Source organism: Akebia trifoliata, chromosome 11 (genome assembly GCF_017979445.1).
Source record: "Akebia trifoliata isolate Shusen 1 chromosome 11, ASM1797944v1, whole genome shotgun sequence".
Lineage (NCBI taxonomy): Eukaryota > Viridiplantae > Streptophyta > Magnoliopsida > Ranunculales > Lardizabalaceae > Akebia > Akebia trifoliata.
This window is the reverse complement of record NC_141385.1, coordinates 23,030,220-23,057,749: the sequence shown is the minus strand read 5'-3', so window position 1 is coordinate 23,057,749 and position 27,530 is coordinate 23,030,220. Positions and strand designations below refer to the sequence as shown.

At 34.6% G+C, this 27,530-nt stretch overlaps 1 protein-coding gene, 1 long non-coding RNA gene and 1 pseudogene across 3 annotated transcripts; 1 reads left to right on the top strand and 2 right to left on the bottom strand.

Moving 5' to 3' along the window:
• Positions 1-2,845: 2,845 nt before the first annotated feature.
• LOC147391148 (pentatricopeptide repeat-containing protein At5g27460 pseudogene) lies at positions 2,846-4,941 on the top strand (annotated as a pseudogene). The gene is made up of 2 exons (XR_015182487.1): positions 2,846-3,159; positions 3,831-4,941. The product of XR_015182487.1 is annotated as a pentatricopeptide repeat-containing protein At5g27460 pseudogene (transcript).
• A 1,059-nt stretch (positions 4,942-6,000) lies between these two features.
• Positions 6,001-8,657, bottom strand: LOC147391147 (uncharacterized). Its single transcript, XR_015182486.1, has 3 exons — positions 8,328-8,657; positions 7,963-8,018; positions 6,001-6,409 (listed from the first exon to the last, which is right to left on the bottom strand). It is a non-coding gene; the product is annotated as an uncharacterized LOC147391147 (long non-coding RNA).
• A 181-nt stretch (positions 8,658-8,838) lies between these two features.
• Positions 8,839-10,177, bottom strand: LOC147391146 (zinc finger protein CONSTANS-LIKE 7-like). Its single transcript, XM_086460174.1, has 3 exons — positions 9,648-10,177; positions 9,128-9,277; positions 8,839-9,041 (listed from the first exon to the last, which is right to left on the bottom strand). The coding sequence occupies exons 1-3, from the start codon at positions 10,137-10,139 to the stop codon at positions 9,009-9,011; spliced, it is 675 nt and encodes a 224-aa protein (XP_086316300.1). The 5' UTR covers positions 10,140-10,177; the 3' UTR covers positions 8,839-9,008.
• Between the last annotated feature and the right edge of the window lie 17,353 nt (positions 10,178-27,530).

Sequence of the window (27,530 nt, the reverse complement as noted above, 5' to 3'; positions counted from 1 at the left end):
AAAACCGCATCTTCTACTTTAAAAATACTATCTTGCTCTATAGATTTAAGGTTGAAGCCTAAGGTACAATATTTTCACTTGAGATAACTGATTTTGAGAAAAGAAATCAAAGGGCTTTTGTTTTAGGTCTAAGACAAGGGCAATGGGGTCATCTTGCATTAATCTATTGACAAGACAAATGTCAAGGACAAGGGTGGCACCAGGATTTTCTTGTAGTGGGGGCAACCTATGGTCAAGGGTAAGGTTGAAGAGCTTCAAGTAGATTGATTCAACGGATTTTGTTTAGAGATTGAAGAAAAGGGTATTTAGGTCATTTTCAATTAGTCTATGAGAGAAGGCCCAAGTTTTTCAAGTTGCATGAAAATGCTTCTCATTTGTACATGCCTAAATCATCTTAAACAACCTTCTTTAATTTTATCTACTAAGAGATTATTATTCTATTGAAATATAATTTTTTTTTTAATTAATCTCGACATCATCATTAGCTAAATCCATTTTATAAAAATATCATTTATTGGTTCTCCAATATTTAATTATTCAATTTATAGAACTTTACTGGTTTTATTAGTCTTATAAAATTTTCAGTAATATAATATTTTAAAGGGTGGATGATTTAGAATACCCTTCAACATTTTTTTTTATGCATAATAAATATTTGATACACCATTTATGTTCTTTAACCTAGGTCTCGTAGACTAATAAAAAATGGCTTTAAACAACTCATATGCGTCCTTCTAACTAAAAGCCCTTGGTTTTTCTCCTTAAAAATATGTTATCTTCGAGCTCTTCAAATTCTATGGTAAATAACTTTTATTTTATTCCATTCAACCTCATCTTTAATTCGATGTTTTTACCTTCAAAAAAATCTTTGATTTTACTATAATTTTTTTATTTTAATTTTCTACTTGTCCAAAGATCCTATCTTATTTCTTTGACTTAAAATCTGAAGTAAATAAAAACTTGAGGTTGAAGAAATAGGTAAAACTCTTATTTAAAAGATTAAAAATGACTGATTTTGAAAAAAAAAAAAAAAATTGGTTAAAGATTGAAAATGAGGATGACTAGATTATTTTTCATTAGTTTATTAAAGAAGATCAAAATCAAGGGAAATATCATTTGTTTGAAAATATAAGAGTATTTTAAATATTCATCAAAACTTGAAGGAATATGTCTAAATCACCATTCTTAAATCTACCAAAACAATCAAATATTTTTCCGTCTACCTATTTGATCGACGAATTGTATTAAAAGAGAATTCGAAAAAAATAAAGAATTGTCTCCATCAACACCTCAATTGGTTCCCAAAAAAAGTGCCTAACCCTCCCACAACTTTTATATGTCCACACCCTTGTTAGTAATTTGGAATAAGGGAAAAATTCAAGTTTTGTTCAATTTTGAAGGGCTAAAATCTGGTCAAACATCCGGTCAATTTGCCAAATCACCAAAATTGGGGACCACCCAAAAAGATAACCACAGGAAGGAAAAAGTCTGACAAAATATCTAATCTAACTCATAAAAGAAAGTTTTGAAATATATATATATGCCTTTTCATTTGAGATAATTAAAATGTTCAAAGAAATGAAGAAACATGTTTCAAAGCAAGAAAAACATGATCGACAACGCAGCAATTCCAACCTAGTTCAAGTTCAAATGGTCAGAATTGAAACACGTCAATGTGAGGATATTTTTAATAGAGAGAAAAGACAGCATAAAATACGGGGAAAAAGAAAGCGACAAAGCAATGCAAAGTATGATATTTTGTGGATGATGAATCTTAGATGTTGATCACAAATACGATATCCCACGTATTTGTAAAGTCAAATCCTGCCATACGGGAACTATTTGGACCCATTAGCCTACAAATATATATATATATATATGGGTCAGGTTCAAACGACAACCATTTCAACACACATATAGACAACGTGTTTTGTCTTATATGGGCAAAAATGTTTGGAATTGACTGATTTTTTGTGAGGATGATCTCTGTTGTGAGGAGATCATCATTGCCAAAAATCAGCTCATTATGAAACGTCTAGACCGTCCAATTTTTGTTGAAAAATTATAGACCATGCAATTTTTGTAAATCAATTTTGATGGGGTTACAAGTTTTGGAATGGGATGATTTTTTGCCAAGATGATCCCCTCATCACAGAGATCATCCTCATAAAAAATCAGCCTATTCCAAACATTTTTGCCCATATAAGACAAACACGTTGTCTATATGTGTGTCGCAGGAACCTGACCCTATATATATATATATATGGGGGCGTTCAATGGCCAACTTTTTGACAAAACATTTTTCAAAACATGAGTTAGAGGTTTTCGAATGGGCTGATTTTTGGTGAGGATGATCTCTACGGTAAAGAGATCATCATCACCAAAAATCAGCCTATTCCAAAATTTCTAACCCCATCAAAAATAGTTTACAAAAATGGACGGTCCACGATTTTTCAACTTGTAAACATGGGTTAGAAGTTTTGGTATGGGCTGATTTTTGGTGAGGATGATCTCCTCACCGTAGAGATCATCATCACCAAAAATCAGCCCATTCCAAAACTTCTAACTCATGTTTTATAAAATGTTTTGTCAAAAAGTTTGCCAAACAATTTGCCATTGAACGCTACCCTATATCTATATATATATATATATATATATATATATATAAGGGGAGGGATCAGTAGACAAAATTTGGGACAAAGATCCATACAAATTATATGGATCGTTAGATCACGATAGATCTAACGGCGCATATCTATTTAATAGATTAATAACCCACGTGTGATTTTTCTAACTTAAAAATTTTTTAAATTGTAAACGCCTCCCCGAGCCAAAACCTCATCTCTTCTCCTTCATTTAAAATTTCTCTAACTCAAAACCCTTTTCTCTTCTCTCTTCTATCTTCTCCTTCTTTTCAGATTTCTCTAACTCAAACCCTTCTCTTCTCCTTCGTTTCAGATTTCTCTCTTCTCTCTTCTCCTCGTTTTACCTCAAATCCTAACTCTCTTCCTCTCTATTGCGACGACGATAACGAACTGCCGTTCCTCTGCGACACTCTGACCTCAACGACAATGACGGACAAGATCTACTCTCCTCAACAAATCCTAACTACAATAACAACAAGAATCAAACAAAATAATATATTTCTTCTCTTTTCAGGTTCGATTTCTTACCAGATTTTAGGGTTTACGCTTGAATCATCTGAAATTTTCTTATTTTTATTCTGGAGATAATTGATTTAAGAACTAGGGTTTCATGAACATTAGTTTGTTCTAATTTCATTTTCCACATTCAGATTTCAGGTTCTATATTGATTTGTAGGTTTGCAAGGATACATCGGGAATAATCCTGGTGGTATGAATGTTAGAAAGCAAAAATGATTTGCAGCATGTTATATAAATACGTATGTATCTATGTACAGCCACTCAAATTTTGGTGTCGAACCACTTCGACTCCATCTTCTCTCATTATAATAGTAAAGATTTTTGGAGTTGTCTTCTACGTTTGATATCATTTTGTTTAGTTACTTTTGGGTCCATTAATTTTTGTTTTCTTATGTGCTCAATTCAAGTCTCTGTAATGGGACCATGCTAGTAACAAAATATGGAAATCACCAAGCACGACCCAAGTAGTCCCACCATTTTCTTATATTCAGGGGTCTCTTTGTTATTTTCTGGTCACACTTGTTAAATATTTTGCAGTTTGTGACTTTTGTATCGAAGGTTTTGCGACAGTTGAACAAACTGTGTACTTGGTGCATATTGTTATTCAATAAAAACAATTGGGCACTATCAGTTATACATGACCTAAACATGGTATCTGTAATGCAGATACTAACATGGATGGAAGCGAACAGTTTCTGGATGTCAGCAGTGGATCATGCCATCAGATTGCAGCTGATCATCAAAGTCCATAGTTTAGCAGACGCTAAAGAGTACTTTGAGAATTTACTTGACACTACTTCTCAAAAAGTTACATGTCTCCCTCTTCTTCATTCTTATGTAAAAGAAAGAGACAGAGAAAAAGTCGAGGCTCTCATGTTGAAGCTGCAGGGCTTGGGGTTGAATGCGAATCCTCATCTGTTCAATGAGATGATGAAGCTCTATTTGGCTATGGGCCAGTTTGAGAAAGTACCCTTTGTGATCTGACAGATGAAGCAAAACAGGATTCCCTAAAATGTTCTCTCTTACAACCTTTGGATAAGTGCATGTGGCGAGGTCTCGGGTTGCATCTGCAGAGTCGGTCTTTGAGGAAATGGTGAATGACAAGAACGTTGAAATGGGTTGGAGCGCCAACTCTACGTTAGCCAACATCTACACAAGAAATGGACTTGTCGACAAGGCCATTGAAGCCCTCAAAACTGCAGAACAAAAGTTATCAACCCAGAAGGGGCTTTTTTTTTTCTCATTACTCTCTATGCCAATTTGAAATACAAGGATGGAGTTCTTCGGCTTTGGGAAGCCAGTAAAGCAGTTTCAGGAAGAATTACTTGTGCCAATTACATGTGCATATTGTCGTGTTTGGTAAAAATTGGTGATATTGAGGAAGCAGAGAAGGTCTTTAGGTCATGGGAGTCTGAATGTGGAAAGTATGGCATTAGGGTTTCTAATGTTCTTCTAGGTGCGTATGTGAGGAACAGATGGATGGACAAAGCTGAGTTGTTACATCTCCATACCTTGGAGAAAGGAGGGTGTCCAAATTATAAGACGTGGGAGATTCTTATGGAGGGATGGGTGAAAAGCAATAAGATGGATGAAGCTATTGATGCCATGAAGAAAGGATTTTCTTGCTTCTGTCTAGAATATTAATCTCAATTTTAGTTTTTGATTCAGTAGAATGTGATTTGGTGAGCTGCGTTTTTCATACGTGGGTTCTTAGAAAGACTGGCATTTGTGGGTTAAACCGATAATTTTATAGCAAAAACAACCACAATTTGACTTCTGATCAAATATTACACATTCAAAAAAGTCACAATAAATTATTTAAGCTACGAATGTTGACGTTGGAATATCATCTGGGTTCAATCACGATAGCATGAGATGTGATATGAACCACTTTGGATCCCTTAATATACATGCAATTGATGGCATGATGTTCCTGACACATCGAGGCCTTGACAGGAACCAAATAGAGGTGTTTAATTGGAGTCTCGCATAAGAAAGAAATTGTTTTTGAGGTAATGTTAAGTAGGTAACTCGGATTGATTGCAATACATTGGCATCCTCGTTCAATAATCGCTTTAAAGTGATGCAGCTTGAATTCGAGGAAACAGACTCTTACAAGGAGAGCATTACAAAACTCTCTCTCTCTCTCAACTCTAGCAGCATTTTCTCAAGAAACAAATCATCTTCCCTACCAAAAAACGTATCAATTGACTAATGAGATCCGGCTTAAAAAATATGTTTTTGATTCCTTTCAAATCTTATATGATATTATGTGGAACCAGAAGCTACATCTTGACAGAACTTCTGGAATCATGGGGCCTCCAAAAACACTACACTTCACCTGATTTATTTGCTTATGGTTTAAAACAGAGGCAATCAAGAGTTTTTGGGTGCTTTATGGCATTTTATAAAATAAAAAAAAATCTCAAAATCACTTTTTATTACTTAATTATATCAAATCAAATTAATAAGAGTAACATTTGAATTTTATGGCATTTGATGGACTTACCACCCAGCCATCACAGAACTCAAAAGTTTGATGTGTGGGCAGTTTGTAGTTTATAGCCAATAGCATGCCATGTACCATTTCATACTTTATGGTCTAATGTGTAATCTAAACCTTTAACATATGTTGGCGATGGAACTCCAAAAAGTGTTTTCAAGCTTTGTTTACATGTACTATTTTTCATATATAGCTTGTGTGGAACTCCTAACGTATGAATAGGTCTCTGTTTAACTGATACAGGAGAAGAAACTCTACTCTAGGGAATCTCTTCATGGCAGAACATATTGTTGAGCTAAACTCAAATTATATGTCCGATATTATAATATCTGATGATAAAAACCAGTAGTTCGATTGCAATATGGAACAAACAAGACAAGAGACTCTTAATTGCAATACTTAGGGAGAAGGCTTTTCCACAGAATCTATATAATTACTTGTCAGAAAAAAAACAAAAAAACAAAAACAAAAACAAGAATCCAGCATCTGTATAACTGACTGTGCACAGACCAAAACTTTGGAGTCATCAAATCAACTACTTATTTGGCAAAAAGGACAATTGTAGTGTAATAATAAGTCCTCATCTTCGGGAAAGTTTGGACTAGAGGTAGACCACGAAGAAACAAAATAGTGCAAACAAGATCACATGGAAGACATGGTTTGAGCCCTGCTGGATGATGCTTCTGTTCAACCTTCTCATGTTGTTCTTCACCCCTGCTTGAGCTTTAATCAACTTCATTTGCTGTTTAAAGAACCAAAACCAGAAAACTGTCAGAAAGCGATCTATCTTTTCCAAACCAAGGCAATGTACTACTAAAGTGGTGGACACAAGTTCCACATATGGATATTTGATGTCCAATATCTCTACATGCAAGAGCCATGCTTACAATTAGGTATTTCAGATATTTTTTTTATAAGTAGGTATTTCATACTTGATATCAGTAGATGATAATTGTTATTGTTTTTTAATAAATAAAATTTTATTAGAAAAAAGAGAGAGATAGGGAGGTTGAAGAGACCATCCGATACAAGGACCTCATCAAAGGGGTTGACAATAACTAACAGATAAATTACAAATTCTCTCACATCTAATAAGGAGGTCTTCAAAAAGTACCCCTTTAAATTCTTTGAAGATCTTTCCCCCCAAAAAACAAAAGACCCAAAATAGAAATGATTTAACTTCTAGAATGATTGCTCTTACCCTCAAATATGTGATTATTCTTTTCCTTCCTCAAACTGCAACAAATTGCAAATGAGATGAGACTTTGTTGATTGTCTAGATAAGAAGATAGCTTTCATGGTTGGACCTTTTTGGCATGAGCCAAACTGTTTTGTTTATCACTTCTCTCGTCTTAATCTTTGTTCTATCAGTTTCTTATCTAGTTTCACATGCAGCTCATAAGTTTTAACTGACATAGCGAAACCATCAGTTTTTACTGGACATTCCACTTCATGAATGTTATTAATAAATTCACACTCCCATACTTGGCCATGATTCTACTTATTCTACAGCCCTGGACTCCAACACCTTCCTTCATAACTCTAATTTTATATTGAAGTCCTTTCTAGTTTAATCGACTAATACAACAAATAATATACACCAAAGTACATTCCCTTGAATATAGGAAGTTAGTGAATCTATAACTATCAATCCCTGATGTAAACCAATTGTAATTGGAAACTCATTTGTCTTCTCTCCATTTGTTCTTTCACTAGTTACAACTCTTCCATACATGTCCTCAATTATCAAGTATATCCATTCAGGACATATTTCTTTCCTAATGCCAACCAAATTAACTTTGTACGTCTCTATCATTTGCAAGTAGAAAATTTGTTGTGGTTAATCTACCTAGCATAAAATAGGTTACCAGATATATTAGTTTTTTGCCTTTAACTTCGTTCAATCACTCTTTCCCATAATTTCATAGCGTGACTCATAAACTTAATACCTTGATAGTTAATACAACTCTGTATGTGTCCTTTATTCTTATACATAGGTGTTACTATTCTTTTCTCCATTCAACAGACGTCTTTTTAGTCTTTTAATTATTATTGAATAGCTCAGTTACCCTCCCTAATTCAAAGTAGCCAAACAAATACTATTTTCTTGGACTAGTTTATTTATCCATATTCATCAAGCTTGTTGCAAGAACCACTTTTGTTACCAATAAAAATAAGATTTTCCTGCCCCGAGCAGATGCAGAAACCAAATAAATATATAGTAAGGCAATGGACAACAATAGGAGATATACTTGTTATGTATCAATCAGGAAACAAACAGAGTTAGAAGGTTACCAACTGAGTAATAAAGTCATCTGGTACTTTGCTTCTGACTCTATCTCTTGAGCTACCTGCAATGCCATATTCGAATAAGAACTCATTGAAAGAGGAATTAGTCTAGCAAGAAGATTAATAACCTAAGAATGACTCTATATGATTATTTCAGAGTTTTCTGCGAACAAATTATGATTTATTTCCTGATGAATATTTTTTTTTTTGTGAGGGAGAGTGAGGGACCTAAAAGAATATTTTTTGTCAGATTTAGGAGATACCCAGTTGTGCAACATTAAGTTTCATTTTCAGTAACCTAAAAATCAGCTTTTTTTAATAGGAGAAATTAGTTTGTTAAGAAGAGTTCCTCATAGATAACAAATCAATACCCATATGGCAGAGATGAAGAAGACGACATTGATATGGGTCGCAGAGATGTAGAAGGAGTGGTAATCTTCGCCTACACGTCTCCGTCTTCTTCGTCGCAACGGATGGAACGTTAGTGAGTCGTTGTCGTCGCAATAGTGAAAAAGGGGGTTAGGGTTTGAGTTACAAAAGGTAAAACTAGGAGAAGAGAGAAGAGAGAAGAGATGAGAGAAATCTGATATGCGTTTAGATTTAGGGTTTGAGTTAGAGAAGGCAAAACGAAGGAGAAGAGAGAAGAGAGGAGAGAGGAGAGAAATCTGTGATTTTGATTGTGTTCGGGGAGGCGTTAAAAATTTTTAAAATTTTTAAGTTAGAGAAATCACACGTGGGTTATTAATCTGTTAAATAGATCTGCGCCGTTCGATCTATCGTGATCCAACGATCCATATAATTTGTATGGATCTTTGTCCCAAATTTTGTCTATTGATCCCTTCCCTATATATAATAATTGGCCTGTTATAGCGCCCATGATAAAAATACTCTTAAATTGATCAATGGATAGCAGTGTCACTTATCAGGGTGATTTTCAGAGTGTAGCTTCAATGAGAGATGGGCCAGTCGTGAGTTCATAAACACAGGAGAACACGTGTTTGTGATTAACAAAGTATTACTTGTTTGAAAAATATGGACTTCCAAAGCTCATCTTAACTTGTCTGGTACCTCTTCACAAATCGACCCTGGAACCAAAAATGAAAAAAATTTGAATAAAACCAAGAAGAGAGAGAGAGAGAGAGAGAGAGAGAGAGAGAGAGAGAGAGAGAACCTTGAGTCTAGGTCTTTTATCTGCATTGAGTTTACGAACTTGATATCTTATCTTCTTAGAGAACAACCTACTCTGACGTTTCTCCTTGTATCTGAGGACTCTTGCTTCCCTTCTTCTTCTCTCTTCTTCCATTAGAGGCACTTCTCCCATCTTTTAAAAACAATAGAACACATAAATAGACAAAAATTAATAATAAGAAAAAAAAAAAGAAAGGAATATTTGATCAATTCTTAATCTAAAAGTCTAAATTTTACGTGATAGATGATGTTCCAGCCGTTGGATTTGATCATTTTTCTCTGCGAGCTTTGATTGGTCTTAGACCATAATGAAAGAAATTATCAATCAAGCTGATCTTGGTGAGTTAAGATTTCACCAAGGACGTGGCCAAACATTCATTAGTAAATAGTGTGCCAAGTGGCACATTAATAGGACATGGAGTTGGGTAATTTTGTAGTGCAAAACCATCTAATTTAACTCTAAAATATAAGGTGATTAAGGTACGTAGTTGGGTGTTACTTACAAAGGTCTTGTTAGCCATTGAAAGAGAATAATCGTCAGCCCAAAGAGAACCTCGGTTCGACCATGCATCCATGACCTCCTGATGATTCAAATTCAAATTCAAATTCGGAGATATGGTCTCCTTTGTATTTTCCCCCCAAAACTCTAAATCCTCTCTTTTTACAATACCATCATAACAGATTTCTGCTTCTAAGCATTCATTTGTGCTCTTCACCTTAGGTTCTTCCTCCTCTTTGTTGTCATCATCATCACCATTTTCTTCTTTAACTTGTTGTTCTTCTTCAATGGGGAATTCATCCCATTCCATGAAGTTCCATTCAAGGTCTCCAGACATGCTCTCTCCTAAGAGCTTCTCGTCGCCTTTAATTCCCAAAATTCCCTCTAATTCGTCCAATATATCGAATTCATTGTTGCCATTTCTCGATGAGTTGCAAATGACAGGCACCTGTTGTTCCTCCTTGGGATTTCTTAAGAAACAATTGTATCTTCCCATGGCTTTCTTCCTCTCTCTCTCTCTCTCTCTCTCTCTCTCTCTCTATATATATATATATATATATATATATATATACATATGTATATATATCCTATCTCTTATATTGTGAACATGAAGGTGCTTGGATATATTATATTTGAAGAAAAAGGGAAATGGGTATTTCAGTACTTTTGTGCTTACATGGCACCTTATCTTTTAGCTATTGGTCAGTTGATGACCAACTTTCTTGTGATTGGGAGTCATGACAGGCAAATTGAATCCCAAGCACGTGGATATAAACAATTTTGTAGAAAAACATTAGATCATCCACTTACGTACCTAGACTATATATCTAATAAGAATAAATAGTGAATAGTTTTACTAATTGTGATTATTTGAAAAAGTGGCTCTACTTGAATACTTGATAGAAAAAAAAATCCATCATATTCGATTACAAATATCAATTTCTCTCGATCCTTTCAGTTTGCTTTCGTACTGCAGTAAAAGAATACTATTGATTGGATACAAAAAAATCATTGAGTGTCACTTGTAATAAGTGAGAGAGCATAAGAAAGAGTAGAAGATGAGGAAGAGCGTCCAATCTGATCAAGTCAACTTCATCCAGGGAGTAATATTGTTTATCTGTTCTTTTCTCTGTGTTGGTGTCATTGGGTGACCACATGGCCCTACACTTATTACATGTATCCCATGAAGATTCCACTGATTGGGAGTTAAGAGTCAAGAAACTCGCTCTTGCTCTAAGAATGTGAAAAAACTAACTTACAAGGGCTGAGGATTGGAAGTATCTGAAACATATAGAATATCTCTCAAGACTTCTTCATCTCCATCTTTTTTTATTTATTATAGAAATTGTGCTATAACAGTCAATTTATCTAGTTTATTTTATCAGTAATAAATTGTTACACCCTAAGATTTCGAACCTTGATCCGATCCATGACCTTATTCAAGATTCTAATTGAAGGGTATAAAAGAAATCAAGAATCATTGAATAATATAAATTAAAAATTTAAGAAAAAGAAATAAAACAGATAGAATCTAATACTTATAAAAAGAGAGTATCATTCTAGAACCAATCAAAATGTCAAGTGTAGTAATGCTTATTAGGTACTTATTACATTCAAACCAAATAAAATAAACTAGTCTAAAATTAAATCATAAAGAGACTAAACAACCAAATAATAACTAAATAAAATTATGTCCACTGATTATTCTATGTTTCCATCGTCCAACTCCAATCTCAATGCTCATTTATCCGAAATATTTTTCTAACAGTATAAATAAGCTAAAGCTTGTAGGAAACTCAACTCTACACTAACATCTATGAAATTGACATGGACCAATAGAACTATAAAGCCTTAGATTTTTTTAATGCGCCTCTCGAGAAAAATTTGTAAGTATTCAAATAGGAAAATTTTCTATGATTCGATTTTGAAAAAATTTGACTACACTATTAGATCTGCACTAAAAAATTAACCTAAATAGACTATGCGAAAATTGGAGTTTGAGACATAGATCTTTTAATTAAAATAAAATAAATCTAGTGATGACTGTTATGTCATTAGGTTGTTATAAATACTAAACCCACGAAAAATTTTAGATTCTTTCACAACTCATAGGTTCTCCTTTTCTAAAATAGAATCCTAAAGAAACCTTAGGCTTTTCCAACTTTCAACCTAAGCTCATCTATATAAAGCCTCCGTTGGACTTCAATGTAGAATAGAAAACTGATCGAATTGTCATAACCTTCAAGGTAAAATAAGAAGTTAGGATTCTTGACAACATTAAATATGAAACCTTCAACCCAATTCAATCTCTCAAGTTTTTCACGGATTTTCTTGGCATAAATTTGACATAATGAACTTCTAGATCGTCCTTGTAATCATAGTTTTCAATGCATATAATTTTTTATTCAAAATCTTATATGTTTTACTATAAATTACAAAAAATTATTCTTTTTACAAATTCATGTTTAGATTTTTTTTTCTTTCTTTGGTGTTGTTCTCTTATTGGATTTATTTGAATTTTTTTAAGAGTTAGGCGAATTTGGGGAAAAAACGCAAAGGAGATAACAAAATTCCTTCCCCTCAGTTGACCTACCAAGTAGGTCGACCGACCAATCACCCTAGGAAGAACTTGAGAGTGCATAACTCTTGGGTTCAATCGGCCCAACAAGCTTCGTCGACTGACTTATCGTCCCAACAACTTTGGTGTTCAGTTGCCCGACCCTATGTTGAAAGCTCTAGTTCAACTTGTTTTCAGCACAACTTTTCTCCACCATCTTGTACACTTTTCAATACCTTAGCTTCATTAAAATCATTAAAGTAATGTCATATTTAATTTGAGTTTTTCATTTACTTTATGTTATTTAATGAAAATAAGGGAGTACCCCCCATTTGAAAATAATGAGAATGATTAAAAAATCTAAATCTCAACAAATAAAAATATAATTTTTGCATTCAAGAACAAAACGCAATTTTCGACGTTTTTGTCAGATTTCAAGTCCCCATTTTCTTTGACTTTTCCTTAAAATTAAGTTTCAAAATTACATAATGTCAAATGTCCTATTTGAGACTTTCATTTTAAAAAATCTGTTCTCATTTTAAAGAACTTAGAAAAATCACTTTTTCGATACTTAATCAAATTTTCACCAGTTTTTCACAGCTTTGCTCAATTGTTGATGATTTTTCCCTAAGTAGGCATATATAACCAAATTTTGGCTATTTTTTATCATTTTATTTGAAATGATTCTTTGAATTTGAAATTAGTTAAACTTTACTTTTTTTCTCTTTCAATGAGTATACATGAAATTTGTTGAAATCAAGAAAGCAAAATAGTTTAAATGTTGAAATTCGAAAGAATTATATTGTAAATGCAACGTCCTTGATTTTGTTCATTAAGAGTGTGGACTCTTATTGTTTGCATGTAGTGACGAGTGGATATCCGGGGGTTAAATTGTACTTTTTGTTATTGTGAGACGATAGTTGCATGTTTATTTATGATTCTGTTATCACAAAATGATGTGTACTATTTTATTTTTATGGGTTGGACGGTTGCATGTTAGGAAATCAGATGTCCATTCCACAAATGTGCATATTTTATTTTTTATTTTATTTTTGAAAAGAAAAAGTATATATATATATATATATATATATATATATATATATCTATTTTGGGATCCGTTAAAGAACTTGTAAATACTTGAAAAGATACTTTTTCATATCATGTCCGGAATGACATAGTATCCTAATATGAACAATTGCGTTGGTAAACTCATATATAGTATGGGATGGATAATGGAGTAACATCACAACTAAGACTCAGAATTTTTTTTTTTATCTTTACAGGTGAACTATGTGAATGGTAGCTTGTAGATGAGTAGAGATGTCTTAGAGATCATATGTCCTCCTGATAGGCTTAGATGAAGATGACTAGTCAATGATCATTAATAATCTAGAGTAGTCGAATGTCTTAATACTTCATGAAAGGACCTGTATCTTATCATTAGAGTCAATGACCAACCTGAGACGGATAAATGGTCATCCCAAATACTTGCAATAACTAACTACAAAATTAGGAACTAATAATGAGATTCCACATCGGTGAAGTCTAGAATAATTTGAATCCTTATTGGAAGATATCCAATCATGATTCTTAATGCACTTATCAACTATATTACCACTGCTTGTACTTAGATTAATAAACATGTTTTATTTTATATTAAACTGGAATTTATCTTGTAAAATGTACGATCGAAATTCGGTGAACGGCTCTGATGGTCTCAACCCGTACTGATCTGATGTCGTTCCTAGCGCCTCCCTCCTCGCGGTGGCTGGGTACCTGCCATAGTAATCAATATTGGTTAGCTCTCGATCTTTCCAACCCGTCCCCTTTTAATAGTATTTACTGTGTTATTTAACCCCATTACCATACCCTAGGGTTTTTCCCTTTATAGGCTGCAATCATGGGATTTCTGTTGGTTCTACGGGATTATTTACCTAATCGGGATCTTCTGGATAGATTGAACTTATTTGCGGAGATCCCCTCTGGGATTGAAGTGCACACAATAGTATCGCGGGCTTCTCGAGGTTTGGCAAGACTGGCTTCGTTTATCATTACGTTGCCCTACTAGTCAAACTAGGGAGATCTCCACTTTGACCTGCCTTGCTTGCTGGACAACGCCTCATAAGTTGATATGTGTCAGGTATTACTTAGCTGGATGAAAGCGCCCTCAATCAGTAGGGAGTGCGGATCCACTTTTGATTTTTGATGTTTAGGAGTCGTCACCTAGTTATTGCGGTTTAGGAACCGAACATTGACTCTAAAAGGGAAATAACACTAATCTACGAAAGAAAATATTGGTCCGGTGATCACATTACAGGGTTGGAAAGTGTTAGGCACCAACCCTTCCAGACAAACGCCGGTCTCTACTTTTCTCAAATAAAACTACATTGCTAAAAGACCTAAATAAAAAAAAATAAGAATAAAAAATACCTAGATGATCACAATGATAGTTCCCTTAGAGTTGGCGGAGAGATTTCTTGCTTGTGATTTTTTGCTTCGTTTTCGTTACTGGATCTGCTTTGGATCTCCAAGATGAAGTATCTTCTCCTTAGATCTAAGTGCTTTTTAATTTTCGATAGATTTCTAAGTGTTTTTCAAAGGTTTTTGGGTATTTTTTGAGCAAAAGTTGGGGGTTGGATGATAGGTAAGGGGTTAGGGCTTCAAAATTAGGATTTTGAAAAGGTTGGGGAGGCTCCTTGACTTACTTTTTCTAGGATTTTCTCTTGGATACGAAAATATGTTATAGAGACTCCTATTTGTAGATTTTTTTAAGAACTTTTTAGATAGAGTTAGAGTTAGATTATGTTTCTTTTAGATAGTTTTAGAGTTTAATTAGAATTCTTTTAGATAGTTTTAGAGTTTAATTATGTTTCTTTTAGATAGTTTTAGAGTTTAATTATGTTTCTTTTAGACAATTTTAGAGTTTAATTAGAATTCTTTTAGATAGTTTTAGAGTTTAATTAGAATTCTATTAGGGTTAGGGTTTAACTTTGGTATTATTAGATTGATTAGGATTTTGACTTAAGTTTCACTTGATTGACTATAATTTAGGGTTTTGAGTTAAGTCTTACTTGATTGACTTGATTTTAGGATTTTTGACTTAAGTCTCACTTAATTGACCAGATTTTAGGATTTCACTTTACATTAATTAACGTTTTAATTATTAATTTTAGAATTTTTAATTATTAAAATTATAAAATTATCGTTTTGCCCTTAGAGAAGACTTTTTGCGTTTTAAGTCATTTTTCAATGTTCCAAGATGTTTTGGAATCAATTTTTTGTACGAAATTCAATGAGAATATTAGTTTGTATCATTTATAAAAATTTTTGTGGAAAATGGTTGTGAACTTTACGAGGAGCATTTTCGTAATTTTATCAAATTTGGTGAAAATTGGTAAAATTATTTATTTGATTTTGAAAGCACCCTCGATCCGCGGGGGGCGCGGATCCGCTTTTGACGCTTGAGGTTTGGGAGTCGCCACCTAGTTATTAAGGTCTAGGAATCAAACTGACTTTAAAAAAGGCAAACTAATCTACGAAAAAAAAAGGGTCCGGGGATCACGTTACGGGGTTGGAAGGTGTTAGGCACCAACCCCGCCCGGCCAAAGCCGGTCTCTACTAACTTCCCAAATAAATTACATTGCTAAAAACCTAGATAATAATAAATAAAAAAATAAAAAAAAGATTATACCTTTCCAATAGCAAAAACTTTGTTCCCTCAGATCCGACAAAAGTTGCTCCTTGTACCGTACTCCTTGCTTCGTTCTATCTCCGGATTTGATTTCTGATCTCCGAGGCAAGGTATCTCTACTTTCTTGGATCTGAATTCTTCAAGTTTGTTGTGGATTTTGAAGCATTTTTGGAGGGCTTTTAGGTGTTCTTTAGGCTAAAATCGAAGGGGGGATGTTAGGTAAGGAGTTGGGGCTCCGAAACTAGGGTTTATGAGAGGCTAGGGGGGCTTTTAGACCTACTTCTCTTAGGGTTTATGATTTGATACGAAAATAGGTGTGAGGACCTCTATTTATAGATTTTTTAGGGTTGATTTAGATAGAATTAGTGTTTGATTAGAATTCTTTTAATTAGATTTGTGTTTTAGTTAGACTTGTTTTAGGTAGAATTGTGTTTTAATAGAATTGTTTTAGGTAGAATTATTTTTTAGTTAGAACTCTATTAGATAGAGTTATTATTTAATTAGAATTCTATTATGACTTTTGGTCTTATTTGATTGACTTTTAATATTTTGACTTTAGTCTTAATTGATTGACTTTTAATATCTTGACTTTAGTCTTGCTTAATTGACTTTAATTTGGACTTTAGTCTTGCTTGATTGACTTTAATACCTTGACTTTAGTCTTGCTTGATTGACTTTAAATTTTTGGAGAACCCCCCTTTATTATATCTTTAATTCTTTGGACCCCCAAATGGAGGGGTCCTTAAAGAAATATCTCACGAACCCTCAACAATTTTACTTGAAAGTCCCGATTGATCGATTTTTTTAATTCAAAATTTTAAATTAATTTCATTAATATTTCACTTTGATTATTTAATGTTTTATTTATTAATTTCAAAAATTTTAATTATGAAAATTGTGAAATTACCATTTTACCCCCGGAGAGGACTTTTCACTTTTTAAGTCGATTTTTACTGTTCTAGGATGTTTTAGAATCGATTTTTCATAAGGAATTCAATGGAAATATTAGTTTGTGTCATTTATAAAATTTTTTGTGTGAAATGGTTGTGAACTTTATGAGGGGCATTTTCGTAATTTTGTCGAATTCTGTGAAAATTGGCGAAATGATTTATTTGGTTTCGATTTGTTGTTTTATGTGTTTGAATGGATTTTCCTAAGCGTAATGTAGGCTCTAAGGATATTTTGATGTTAGGGGTATTTTGGTAATTTTGTCATTTTTTAGTGATTTTTATCGTGAAGCTTCTTTTTGTTTGCAAGATGATGATTTCTATGTTTCTAGAGTCGTATTTTTCAAGCGTAGCGTGGTTTCTAAGGTTCTGTCAGTTCGAGATACCTCATCCGGATTTCTGAAACACATCTGGTAACAAAATAAAGTAATGAAATACACATCCATCATTGGGAATCATTGCGATCGAGTTGACGAGTTGATTAATCAGGCGAGTGCAAAAATGGGGTGTCTACAGATGCCCCTCTTTGGCAGAGGGTTGAAGCAAACTAGATAGCAAATCTATTTTGGTAGATAGTGCGATATCCGAATGTCAAAGCTAGTGACAGTTCATTTTGCAGCCTGATTTAGCAATTCGTCAGGGTGTTCGGATCCTTGAGGGTAAAGCTCTCCCCGAACTAGAAAAATGTCAGGTCCTTGAGCGCGAGCTCTCACTGGCAGTGTCAGATCCTTGAATTTTAAAGAATTCTCCCTGACTAAAAAGTGCAAATGTGCAAGTGTGTGCACTGTGTGAAACTGAGTAAAATCTGAGTATAATTTGAGCATAACCTAAGCATAATCTGAGCATAAATTGAGTATAAACTAAGCATAATTGAGCATAATTCCGAGAAAACCCTCGGCGGCATCTGAGCTAAATCCAAGATAACCCTTGACGGCAACTGAGCAAAATCCAAGATAACCCTTGGCGGAAACTGAGCAAAATCCAAGATAACCCTTGGTGGCAACTGAGCTAAATCCGAGATAACCCTCGGCGGCAACTGGCTGAGCATAATCCGAGCAAACCCTCGATGGCATCTGGCTGAGCATAATCCGAGCAAACCCTCGGCGACAACTGGCTGAGCAAAATCCGAGCAAACCCTCGGCGGCAACTGAGCAAAATCTGAGATAACCTTCGACGGCAACTGGCTGAACATAATCCGAGCAAACCCTCGGCAGCAACTGGCTGAGCATAATCCGAGCAAACCCTCGGTGGCAACTGGCTGAGCAAAATCCGAGCAAACCCTCGGCGGCAACTGAGAAAAATTCGAGATAACCCTCGGCAGCAACTGGCTGAACATAATCTGAGCAAACCCTCGGTGGCATCTGGCTGAGCATAATCCAAAATAACCCTTGGCAGCAACTGAGCAAAATCCGAGATTACCCTCGGCGGCAACTGGTTGAGCATAATCCGAGCAAACCCTAGGTGGCATCTGGCTGAGCATAATCTGAGCAAACCCTCGGCGGCAACTGGCTGAGCAAAATCCAAGATAACCTTGGCGGCAACTGAGCAAAATCCGAGATAACCCTCGGCGGCAACTGGCTGAGCATAATCCGAGTAAACCCTCGATGGCATCTGGCTGAGCATAATCCGAGCAAACCCTCGGCGGTAACTAGCTGAGCAAAATCCAAGATAACCCTTGGCGGCAACTGGCTGAGCATAATCCGAGCGAACCCTCCACGGCAACTGGCTGAGCAAAATGAATAAATCTAGGAAAGAGTGGATGAATCTAAGAAAGAATGAATAACTTGGGAAAGAGAAAGTAAGGAAAAGAAAGATTGAATCTGGGAATGAATAGATATGGGAAATAATGATGAATTTGGAAAGGAATGATTCAATCTAGGAATTAATAAATCTGATAAATCATTAGTGAATTTGGAAAGAATCATGGAAATAATGAATGAATCTAGGAATAAATCCGGGAAATAAATTCTGAGTAGAATAAAACTTAAAGGTTGAGAAAATCTCTGGGAAAAGATCTGAGTTATCAACAAGTTTTGCGATACTTTTATCCCAAAAAAAAAATTGAATAAACACTAATGGAAAGAAAGTTTAAAAAGAAAAACCTTGAAAACTTCTGTTCAAAACATATTAGGCATCTCATTCTCTTTAGGCACATGTTCCAAAATGATCTTTAAATCAGAATTTCTTTCTTTTTGATAAACTTGGTTTGACAATATCTAGATTTATTGAGATGGTTAATTTTTATTAGGTCAAGATTGCTCAACAGACAATTCGAACACATGAAACATAACAAGAACTTCTACGACTGAGATAAAAAAATGCCTTTATTTAAAGATGACAAAGAATAGACAAACATGCTTGACTCAAGTGACCTCATCCTTTGAAATTCTGAGACTCTTAAGAGCATCATATGTGCAACTTTGAATAGATGTACATTATTTGAAAAACTCAAAATTTGATGAACATTGAAAGTTTGGATTTTTCTTTTGAAGTTTGAAATTAATCTGTCTTTCTCCCTTTCAGATCATTTAATCTAATGAACATTTCTTTGAAAATCAAAGATGATTTCGATGTCTTCTGAGTTTTTGTCCTTCGTCTGATCTTTCTACTGCGGCATGAGCCTTGAAGGAAGTTTCGTAGATTCTCCTATCGGATTCTTCTTTGATGGTGCCTTAACTTTTGTCAGAATTGCCCTTCTGGGTTTTCAATCTAGCAGGTTAGGAATTTTATTTTTTATGCTATTCTTCTTACTTAGACCGTCCTTTCGGATTTTCAATCTAACGAGCTTGCTCTGGCTTTTGCCTAAATCGCCTTTTCAGGTTTTCGATCTAGCGAGCTTTCTTTTTTTTTCTTGGCTCTGATTGTTGCCAAAGTTGTCCTTTCAGATTTTCAACCTTGCGAGCTTGCCTTAGTTTTTGTCTAAGTCGCCCTTTTCGGGTTTTCAACTTAGCAAGCTTTTAATTTTCTTCATTAAGAGATCCTTATTAGCAATAGCACGAACTTCCCTTGACCATTTTACGTAATACCCAGGAGAACTTTTTAGGTGGGCTTAGGAGGGTTTAGAAAGAAAGGATATATGGTTCAAAATCCCAAAAAAATGCCCCTAGTCTAATGTACTCTCCATTTCTAAGTATCTTTTTTCTTTGATTTTTTTTATTTAAAAAAAAATGCCCCTAGTTTGGCATTCTTGATTTTCTTTCTTCTATACTTCGGATGAAAGAAAAATACTCCATTCTTTATTCATTTTTTTCGAGGAGTAGAAATCTTTTTTTTTTTTTGAACCGGGACTGAAGTAACTTCTCAAGTTGTCTACGTACCCCAATTTAGCTTGGGATTAGGTTTAAACGTAGTTCGAAATACCCTCCCCTAGGTTGGTTGGTTGGTGTGGTTTAGAAAAAAAAATGGTTATCTTTTCATATTGGATAGAGGGGCTAGCGAAGGAATATATATATATATATATATATATATATATATATATATTATATATTTTTTTTTGAAAAAGGGTGAGATTGGGAAAAGTGCATCGATCAAAAAAAGGCCTCCTTAAATGGGGTATCACATAATTTGATTGAGGTTAGTTAATGCTTTGCCTTATACGGTCTCTTTAATGATAACTGATCTGCCCTTGTTGGGCTCAAATTTCTGAATGAGTGATTTTATTTTTAACATTGAGTACTTGAGCTGGTCTTCTCTTATAGTGTTGATTCTGGCTCTTAGAGATAGTATTTTTTCTAAAGGAAAAAATTTTACCCCTTACTTGATGTCTACTTTTTGGCATCCATTATATAATGTTCATTTCCTTAACACCCGGGATGGTAAATTCTGAACGCTGTGATCTTGAAGTGTTTAATCCAATTTGATGGATTACTTTGAGTATTTGAACTCATTGGTGACATTTGATTCTTCTGAGTGTAATTCACGCTCCAAATTTTCTCTCTCTTGACCATGACTCCCTCGCGATGTGATGTGTTTTCGAACTGTCAGAATAACCTCTGGTTCTAGAGGTATATGTCGTACCCATATCATTAGACCAAAGATTCATTGTTGAAAACTATTAATGTTCACATTAGGCGTATCCTCATAGGATCATGCGAAAACATCTCTGAACTCCTTAAGTAAGTCCATTATTTTCTCTTGTTCTTCTAGGGATTTGACAGTTTTGATTCGCACTTCTCAAGAATTATCCTTAGATTCAATTTTTAATCAAATTCATTTTCAACATTTGAAGACTTGTTGCACACATGATAATCGAAAGAATCTTTTTATTTCATTGGAATGGAAGGATTCCATTATTAACCTAGAACAATGACTCTTGTAAAAAGAAATATTCTTTGAAACTTGACACTACTTGAAAATTAACGAGACAAAAAATAATGGAAAGATTAGGAAAACTAAATGATATTTTATCCAGTAGACTCAACATTTCACTTAAAGGTTATCTTCCTTGCGTCGATGAGGTCTTGAATAGCATGGCGGAGAGATATACATTTGTCGGTGTAATGACTTGTAACCTGGGGAAACTCGCAGAACTGGTGACTTTCGCCATTACTTTGAGAGGCATTGGGTACGGATTTAGACTGTAATAGTCCTTTCTTTATTAACATCCTCAAGACGATACTCAAAGTCATCCCAAGATTATCAAACTTTCTTCTAGGCTTAGATTGTTTAATAACATTAACTGTCGGTTGTGTTGGATTTGAGTTAACGACCTTCGGACTAAAATGCTTCATAAACTCCTCCATGATTTCTTTCCAAGTATGAAGTCGAGACTGTATTAACAATATAAGCCATTCAAGAGCGGGTCCTTTGAGAGTGGTGCAAAATAATTGTGCCATTTGTTCACTTCCTAAACCTCGAAGATGCCTGTCCCCAACATACGAGCATAGGTGAGTTTTTGGACAGGAAGTTCCGTCGTATTTAGGCATGCTTAGTAATTCATATTTTTTTGAAGTATTGATTCTAATCGTCGAATCTCTTCTATGTCTGTCTTCGTTATCTTGGCATGCCCCCATCGGGTGGCATTGGCAATCATGATTCATCTGGTTCACAGAATCTTGTATGATTTGACGTAGATTAACCGTGTTGAAGATTGATAATTCTTCGAAAACAAATTAGAGATCACGATCAACAAGGGCAGAGGATTTGACCAAACAATAGAGACTATGCTTAGGCAGTAAGTTAGATGACTTGACAGAATGACCGGGGTAAAGACACAAAATATGATGATATAGAATGTCTTAGAGAAATTTCGACCAAATAAAAATATTTCTTTTTTATTAAATCCGGATGCATCATTTATCATTACCAGGTTTACCAAAATAAGAAATTAATATAATGACCTACAGTCCGATGGACAAAGTGATGTGACCAATTTAATTCATTTGATCATATGCAAGCATAATGAAATAATAGGAACCCGTTGATTTGACTAGTTCCATGAATGAAATCACGCGTCCGATAAAGTTGTTAGTTCTATTTAGATCGATCTAACCGAATGGACTAAATTAGACTTTTCTTTGTTTGTAATCAATTGATCTATTTGATCATGTAAAAGTTGATCAAAAAGCTTATTCCAAATAGGTCAATCGATTAACTACGAACTAACTATATCCATAGGTATTTTAGTACGTTTCCAAGGTCCATGTAAAATATCAATTACTATTCTTTTTATTTTCCTTTAGAAAATATTTCTCTTTCGAAAAATCTTGTTCTTATGAAAAATATTTTGTGAAAAATATTTTTTCTTGGGAAACATTTTTTCTAGAGAATACTTCTTTTGGAAAATATTTTTTCTGGAAAATACTTTCCTTTTGTAAACCATTTTTCTTCTTTGAAAATGGGTTGAAACCTGAATTTAGAAAAAAATTTGATTTCCATTTTGATTTAAATGACTCGGCCCATCATGATTGTTGGATCGAGATGAACTGGGTCATTATTGCAAAAGAATAGATTCTTTATTGGGTCGGTGCACCAATTTCCATTTCTAAAAACAACATTTTTAATCCTTGAGGACAATCATACACTCTGATCTCATCATTCACATACATTCATCAATCAAAATGTTCCATTCAATAAACAACCTGGGAACACCTACGATAAGTTCGAGTCGTGACGTACAGGGAAGGTTTCTAGACTCTAAGCTTACTACGTGCAATGCATTTTTATCTGGCCACCCTTGCCCAAGCACACCTATATACCTTTCGATACGTGGTGACTTGGTTTGATATACCGTATAGATGATAAACTAAAACCTCAACTCACTTCTCTGAAACCAAAAATAGCCAGTTTGATCTCCAGTTGAGAGGTGGCGCACAATGCTGAGCAAGGGCCCACTTAAATACCTCTCATCTAGAATAGACGTAATCTATCCTCGTACAATAGGGTATAGCGGGGCAAGATCTCGCTTAGGCACCGGTTTTGACTAAGAAGTACAATTGATATACTTAGATTATCTCTTAAATACCTATGGGTATGAGTCAAGAGTTGTAGCTTTCATAAATGGTTTGGCATCCCACGAGGAGACCGACCACGTAGTAGTACTACGTTGGCAATCGGGACATGTGACTGTGTGGCTCACAATAGGTCAAAGGCTCAGGTCGCTCCAGCCTGGATGCATCAATATATCTCTCAGAATCACCTGATCAGACGGTATTGATGCCCCAGTTTGATATACCCTAAGGTACGGGACTGGAGTTGTGGTTTTCATGAATGACGTCGCATCTCTGAAGAGACCGGGCCACGCACTAGTGCCACGTTGGCTAAATGGGATGTGCAAGTGTGCAAAACAGTAAACGTGCATGTGGTGTGTGCAAAATAGGGTGGGGTGTGCCCGGGGCCTTTTTCAAACACATGGGCCGATGGGCCTAATCATATCATTGATATCACATGAATGTTACATGCCAATCAAACCATGTCCCCTCACATCAACATTAAGATCAAAATCAAACATGTATCTCAATCAATATTATGGTATGGCATGTTAGAAGGGCAATTAACACAAAGACTAATAATTGGATCTAATCATTAAAACAAGCACATAGTTCCAAGTCCAAGCCAAAAACATATTCTTTTTTTTGCATAGTCCAATCGAGGTTATTTTGGGTAGCCCAAAAAAAAAATTAATATTTCAAATAATATTAAATTAAGGATGGGATGATAATCATCAAAAGAAAAGGTTATGATCACCTCTTTTTTTTAGAAAAAAGAAAAAACCGTGTATTATATTTTCCTTAAAAGCAAAGGAAATTCTCTTCCCCTTTTTTTTATAAAAAAAAACTAAGAATTTCGTACTCTATGAGGTCGTGGTATTGAATTATTTTTTTTTTTTTAATATCATATGGCAAGATCAATGACCTTTAGTACCTTTAGTAAGCGTTGTAATCTTATTAATCTAGTGAGGACAGCCCTACCTTTTGATTTAACAAATTTTTTTTTTAGAAACTTGATTCCTTAAATACAGTATCAGTTTGATCCCTTAATAATGTGGGTCCTCTTTTTGAGTGCCACATGGTGAGATCAATGACTCTTAGTGAGAAAAGAATCTTACTAAGTTAGTGAGGGAAGCAAATCCTTTGGATTCCAAACAATGTTGGGGTAAAATAAAATTGGATCTCAACCAAAAGAGTTGCTTAGCAACTAACTTATACACTTAAAGAAAAAAGGAGGTGGGTCTCAAACTATGATTTGTTGGGTGACAATTAACAAGTAATGAACTTGTTACAATAAGGGAGTTACCCCATTAAATCCCTTCTCTCTCTTTTAAGTTGCTGCCCACACATGGCACACGCCACACAACTCACAATCAGCACAACAATTCATAAACTTTCTTTATATATTGCTGCCCCAATAGTGCATTCTTGTTTCAATGATCATCACCCCTATTGATTTCTTGTTTCTCAAAGTCTATTGTCTCCATTACTAAGTACACCTCCATTGCTAGATTGTACCAAATGGGCACTGATGTCCAAGGTTGCACAGCAAGTATCCATAATAGTATTAGACATTCTCAAACCAAACATAGAATCCAACTGATAGTTGAAAACCAATTTTTTATTTAAACACTCAAATCTTATCAAGGTGGGATCTTTGAGATCAGAACACATAAAGATGTCCAAAATAAAAGAAAAAAAATCGAAGAAGAAATCTATAAATGGGATCATAAAATGATAACTACATCCAAAAATATCATATCATAGATTCTAAAGATGTGAAAATCTAGAAAACCCATGTATAAAAACAAATTGAAAGAAACTCAGATCACAGAGAGATTAATTCATCGTAATTTCAAAAGAACTACAATGAGAAATAAGCAAAACTGATCAAAGTGCTTTTGGGTCCACAGCTTCAGCTGTCATGTTGGTGATCGAAGAATAGATTAAGGTTTTGCTATGAGTTTTCATTGACCTCTGTGTCTTAAATCCTTACTACCCTCATCTCTATCGATAATGGCGGTTAGGAAGAACAAGAGAATCTCGAAGGGAAAGACAGGTGGTAAGAAGAAGAATGCAGTTGATCCCTTTACCAATCATGATGGGTATATCAAAGCTCATATGATCCTCAGCGTTGAAACCATTGGGAAAACTCCAGTTTTTTCTTTTTTTTTTACTGAATACTCCAAAATCTCGAAAGACAATATCGGATAAACAATGAGAAAAGAACGTAAAAAAGAAATAGATCAAAATTTGATTTTTTTTCAAATCCACAACTCCTTTCTCAGACATTTCAAATCGGCAAAAAAAAATGTCGACCACAGTGGCAGAATTTCTTATAGAGGTCTCAATTCCCACCAAATCAGCAAGTGGAGGGAAATGAAAAATAACCAAAGTCAGAGAACATTATTTTAAACCAAATACCAGTAAAATCAACAAAAAAGAATCTCCTCTGAAGCTCGAAAAAAAACCTTGAATCAACTGCAAGGGATCGATGGTTGAGAGGCGAAATTTACCAAGACACAGAGAGCTGAGCGTGCAAATAGCTTTCAAAGCCATTGGTGAAGAGTGTAGCGTAGACAGAGAAAGAGAGACGTTGTACAGTTTTGATGAGGGTTTAGCTAATTGGTTTTGAGATGAAAATCCTTTGAGGAAACACTGGTGTCTCTTCGTTGGGAGAAACCCACGATTTTCTTTTTTTGGTCCTTAACTTGATCGGCATATGAGGATGAAACCGATCCCCGAGAGAACCCACCAATCGTTCTCTGTTGAAGACGATGGAGTTGGGGAAGAAACAAATTTTTTTTTTTTTTAAAACATGATTAAAAGGGTTCAAGGAATAAAAGAGCTGTTTTACTAACAGTACCCCATTGAAATCATTAGTTGATTTGTACTAGGAACACACCAACAAAAGCTTCTGCCGGCAGAAATTCAAATTTTTTTTTTTTTAAATTCTATATGTTGTCAATGGGCAGCATGTCTTGCCTACTAAAAAAAATTGAACACCTACGTAATAAGCGAAAAACAAACAACTAATCAAAACAAAAAAAAATTCTTTAAAAAAAAAAAAAACGTTATCAAACATGTTTCCTTAAAAAAAAACAATCTTTTGTTATCCAAAAACGGATCGACATACCTCAAAAGGAAGAATAATTATAAAAAAAAAACCCTTTCGTTTCATTATTCCATCCTCAATGACCATTATTCCACTCTCAACAAAATTATCCGTTAAAATTTGGTATTATTATTCAAAGTCACCCTAGTGACTCTCGATTGAACTATATAAAAATAATAATATGCCAGATTAACGTACTCAAAATTGAACCGAAATTAATGATTAGACCCACCAATATAAAAAAAATGATAAACGAACATTAAGGAAAAACTAACTAAAAATTAAATAGAATCAACTAAAAATAAAAAACTAGGTCATTGGCAATGTTCCCATACTTGGGATTTTTCAAGTTTGATCCTCAAGGTCTATAGTGGAGTCGCCACTGAAAGCGCCCTCGATCCGCGGGGTGCGCGGATCCGCTTTTGCCCTTGAGGTTTGGGAGTCGCCACCTAGTTATTAAGGTCTAGGAATCAAACTGACTCTAAAAAAGGCAAACTAATCTACGAAAAAAAAGGGTTCGGGGATCACGTTACGGGGTTGGAAGGTGTTAGGCACCAACCCCGCCCGGCCAAAGTCGGTCTTTGCTAAATTTTTAAATAAATTACATTGCTAAAAACCTAGATAATAATAAATAAAAAAAATAAAAAAAAGATTATACCTTTCCGATAGCAAAGACTTTGTTCCCTCAGATCAGACAAAAGTTGCTCCTTGTACCGTACTCCTTGCTTCGTTCTATCTCCGGATTTGATTCCTGATCTCCGAGGCAAGGTATCTCTACTTTCTTGGATCTGAATTCTTCAAGTTTGTTGTGGATTTTGAAGCATTTTTGGAGGGCTTTTAGGTGTTCTTTAGGCTAAAATCGAAGGGGGGATGTTAGGTAAGGAGTTGGGGCTCCGAAACTAGGGTTTATGAGAGGCTAGGGGGCTTTTAGACCTACTTCTCTTAGGGTTTATGATTTGATACGAAAATAAGGTGTGAGGACCTCTATTTATAGATTTTTTAGGGGTTGATTTAGATAGAATTAGTGTTTGATTAGAGTTCTTTTAATTAGAGTTGTGTTTTAGTTAGACTTGTTTTAGGTAGAATTGTGTTTTAATTAGAATTATTTTAAGTAGAATTATTTTTTAGTTAGAACTCTATTAGATAGAG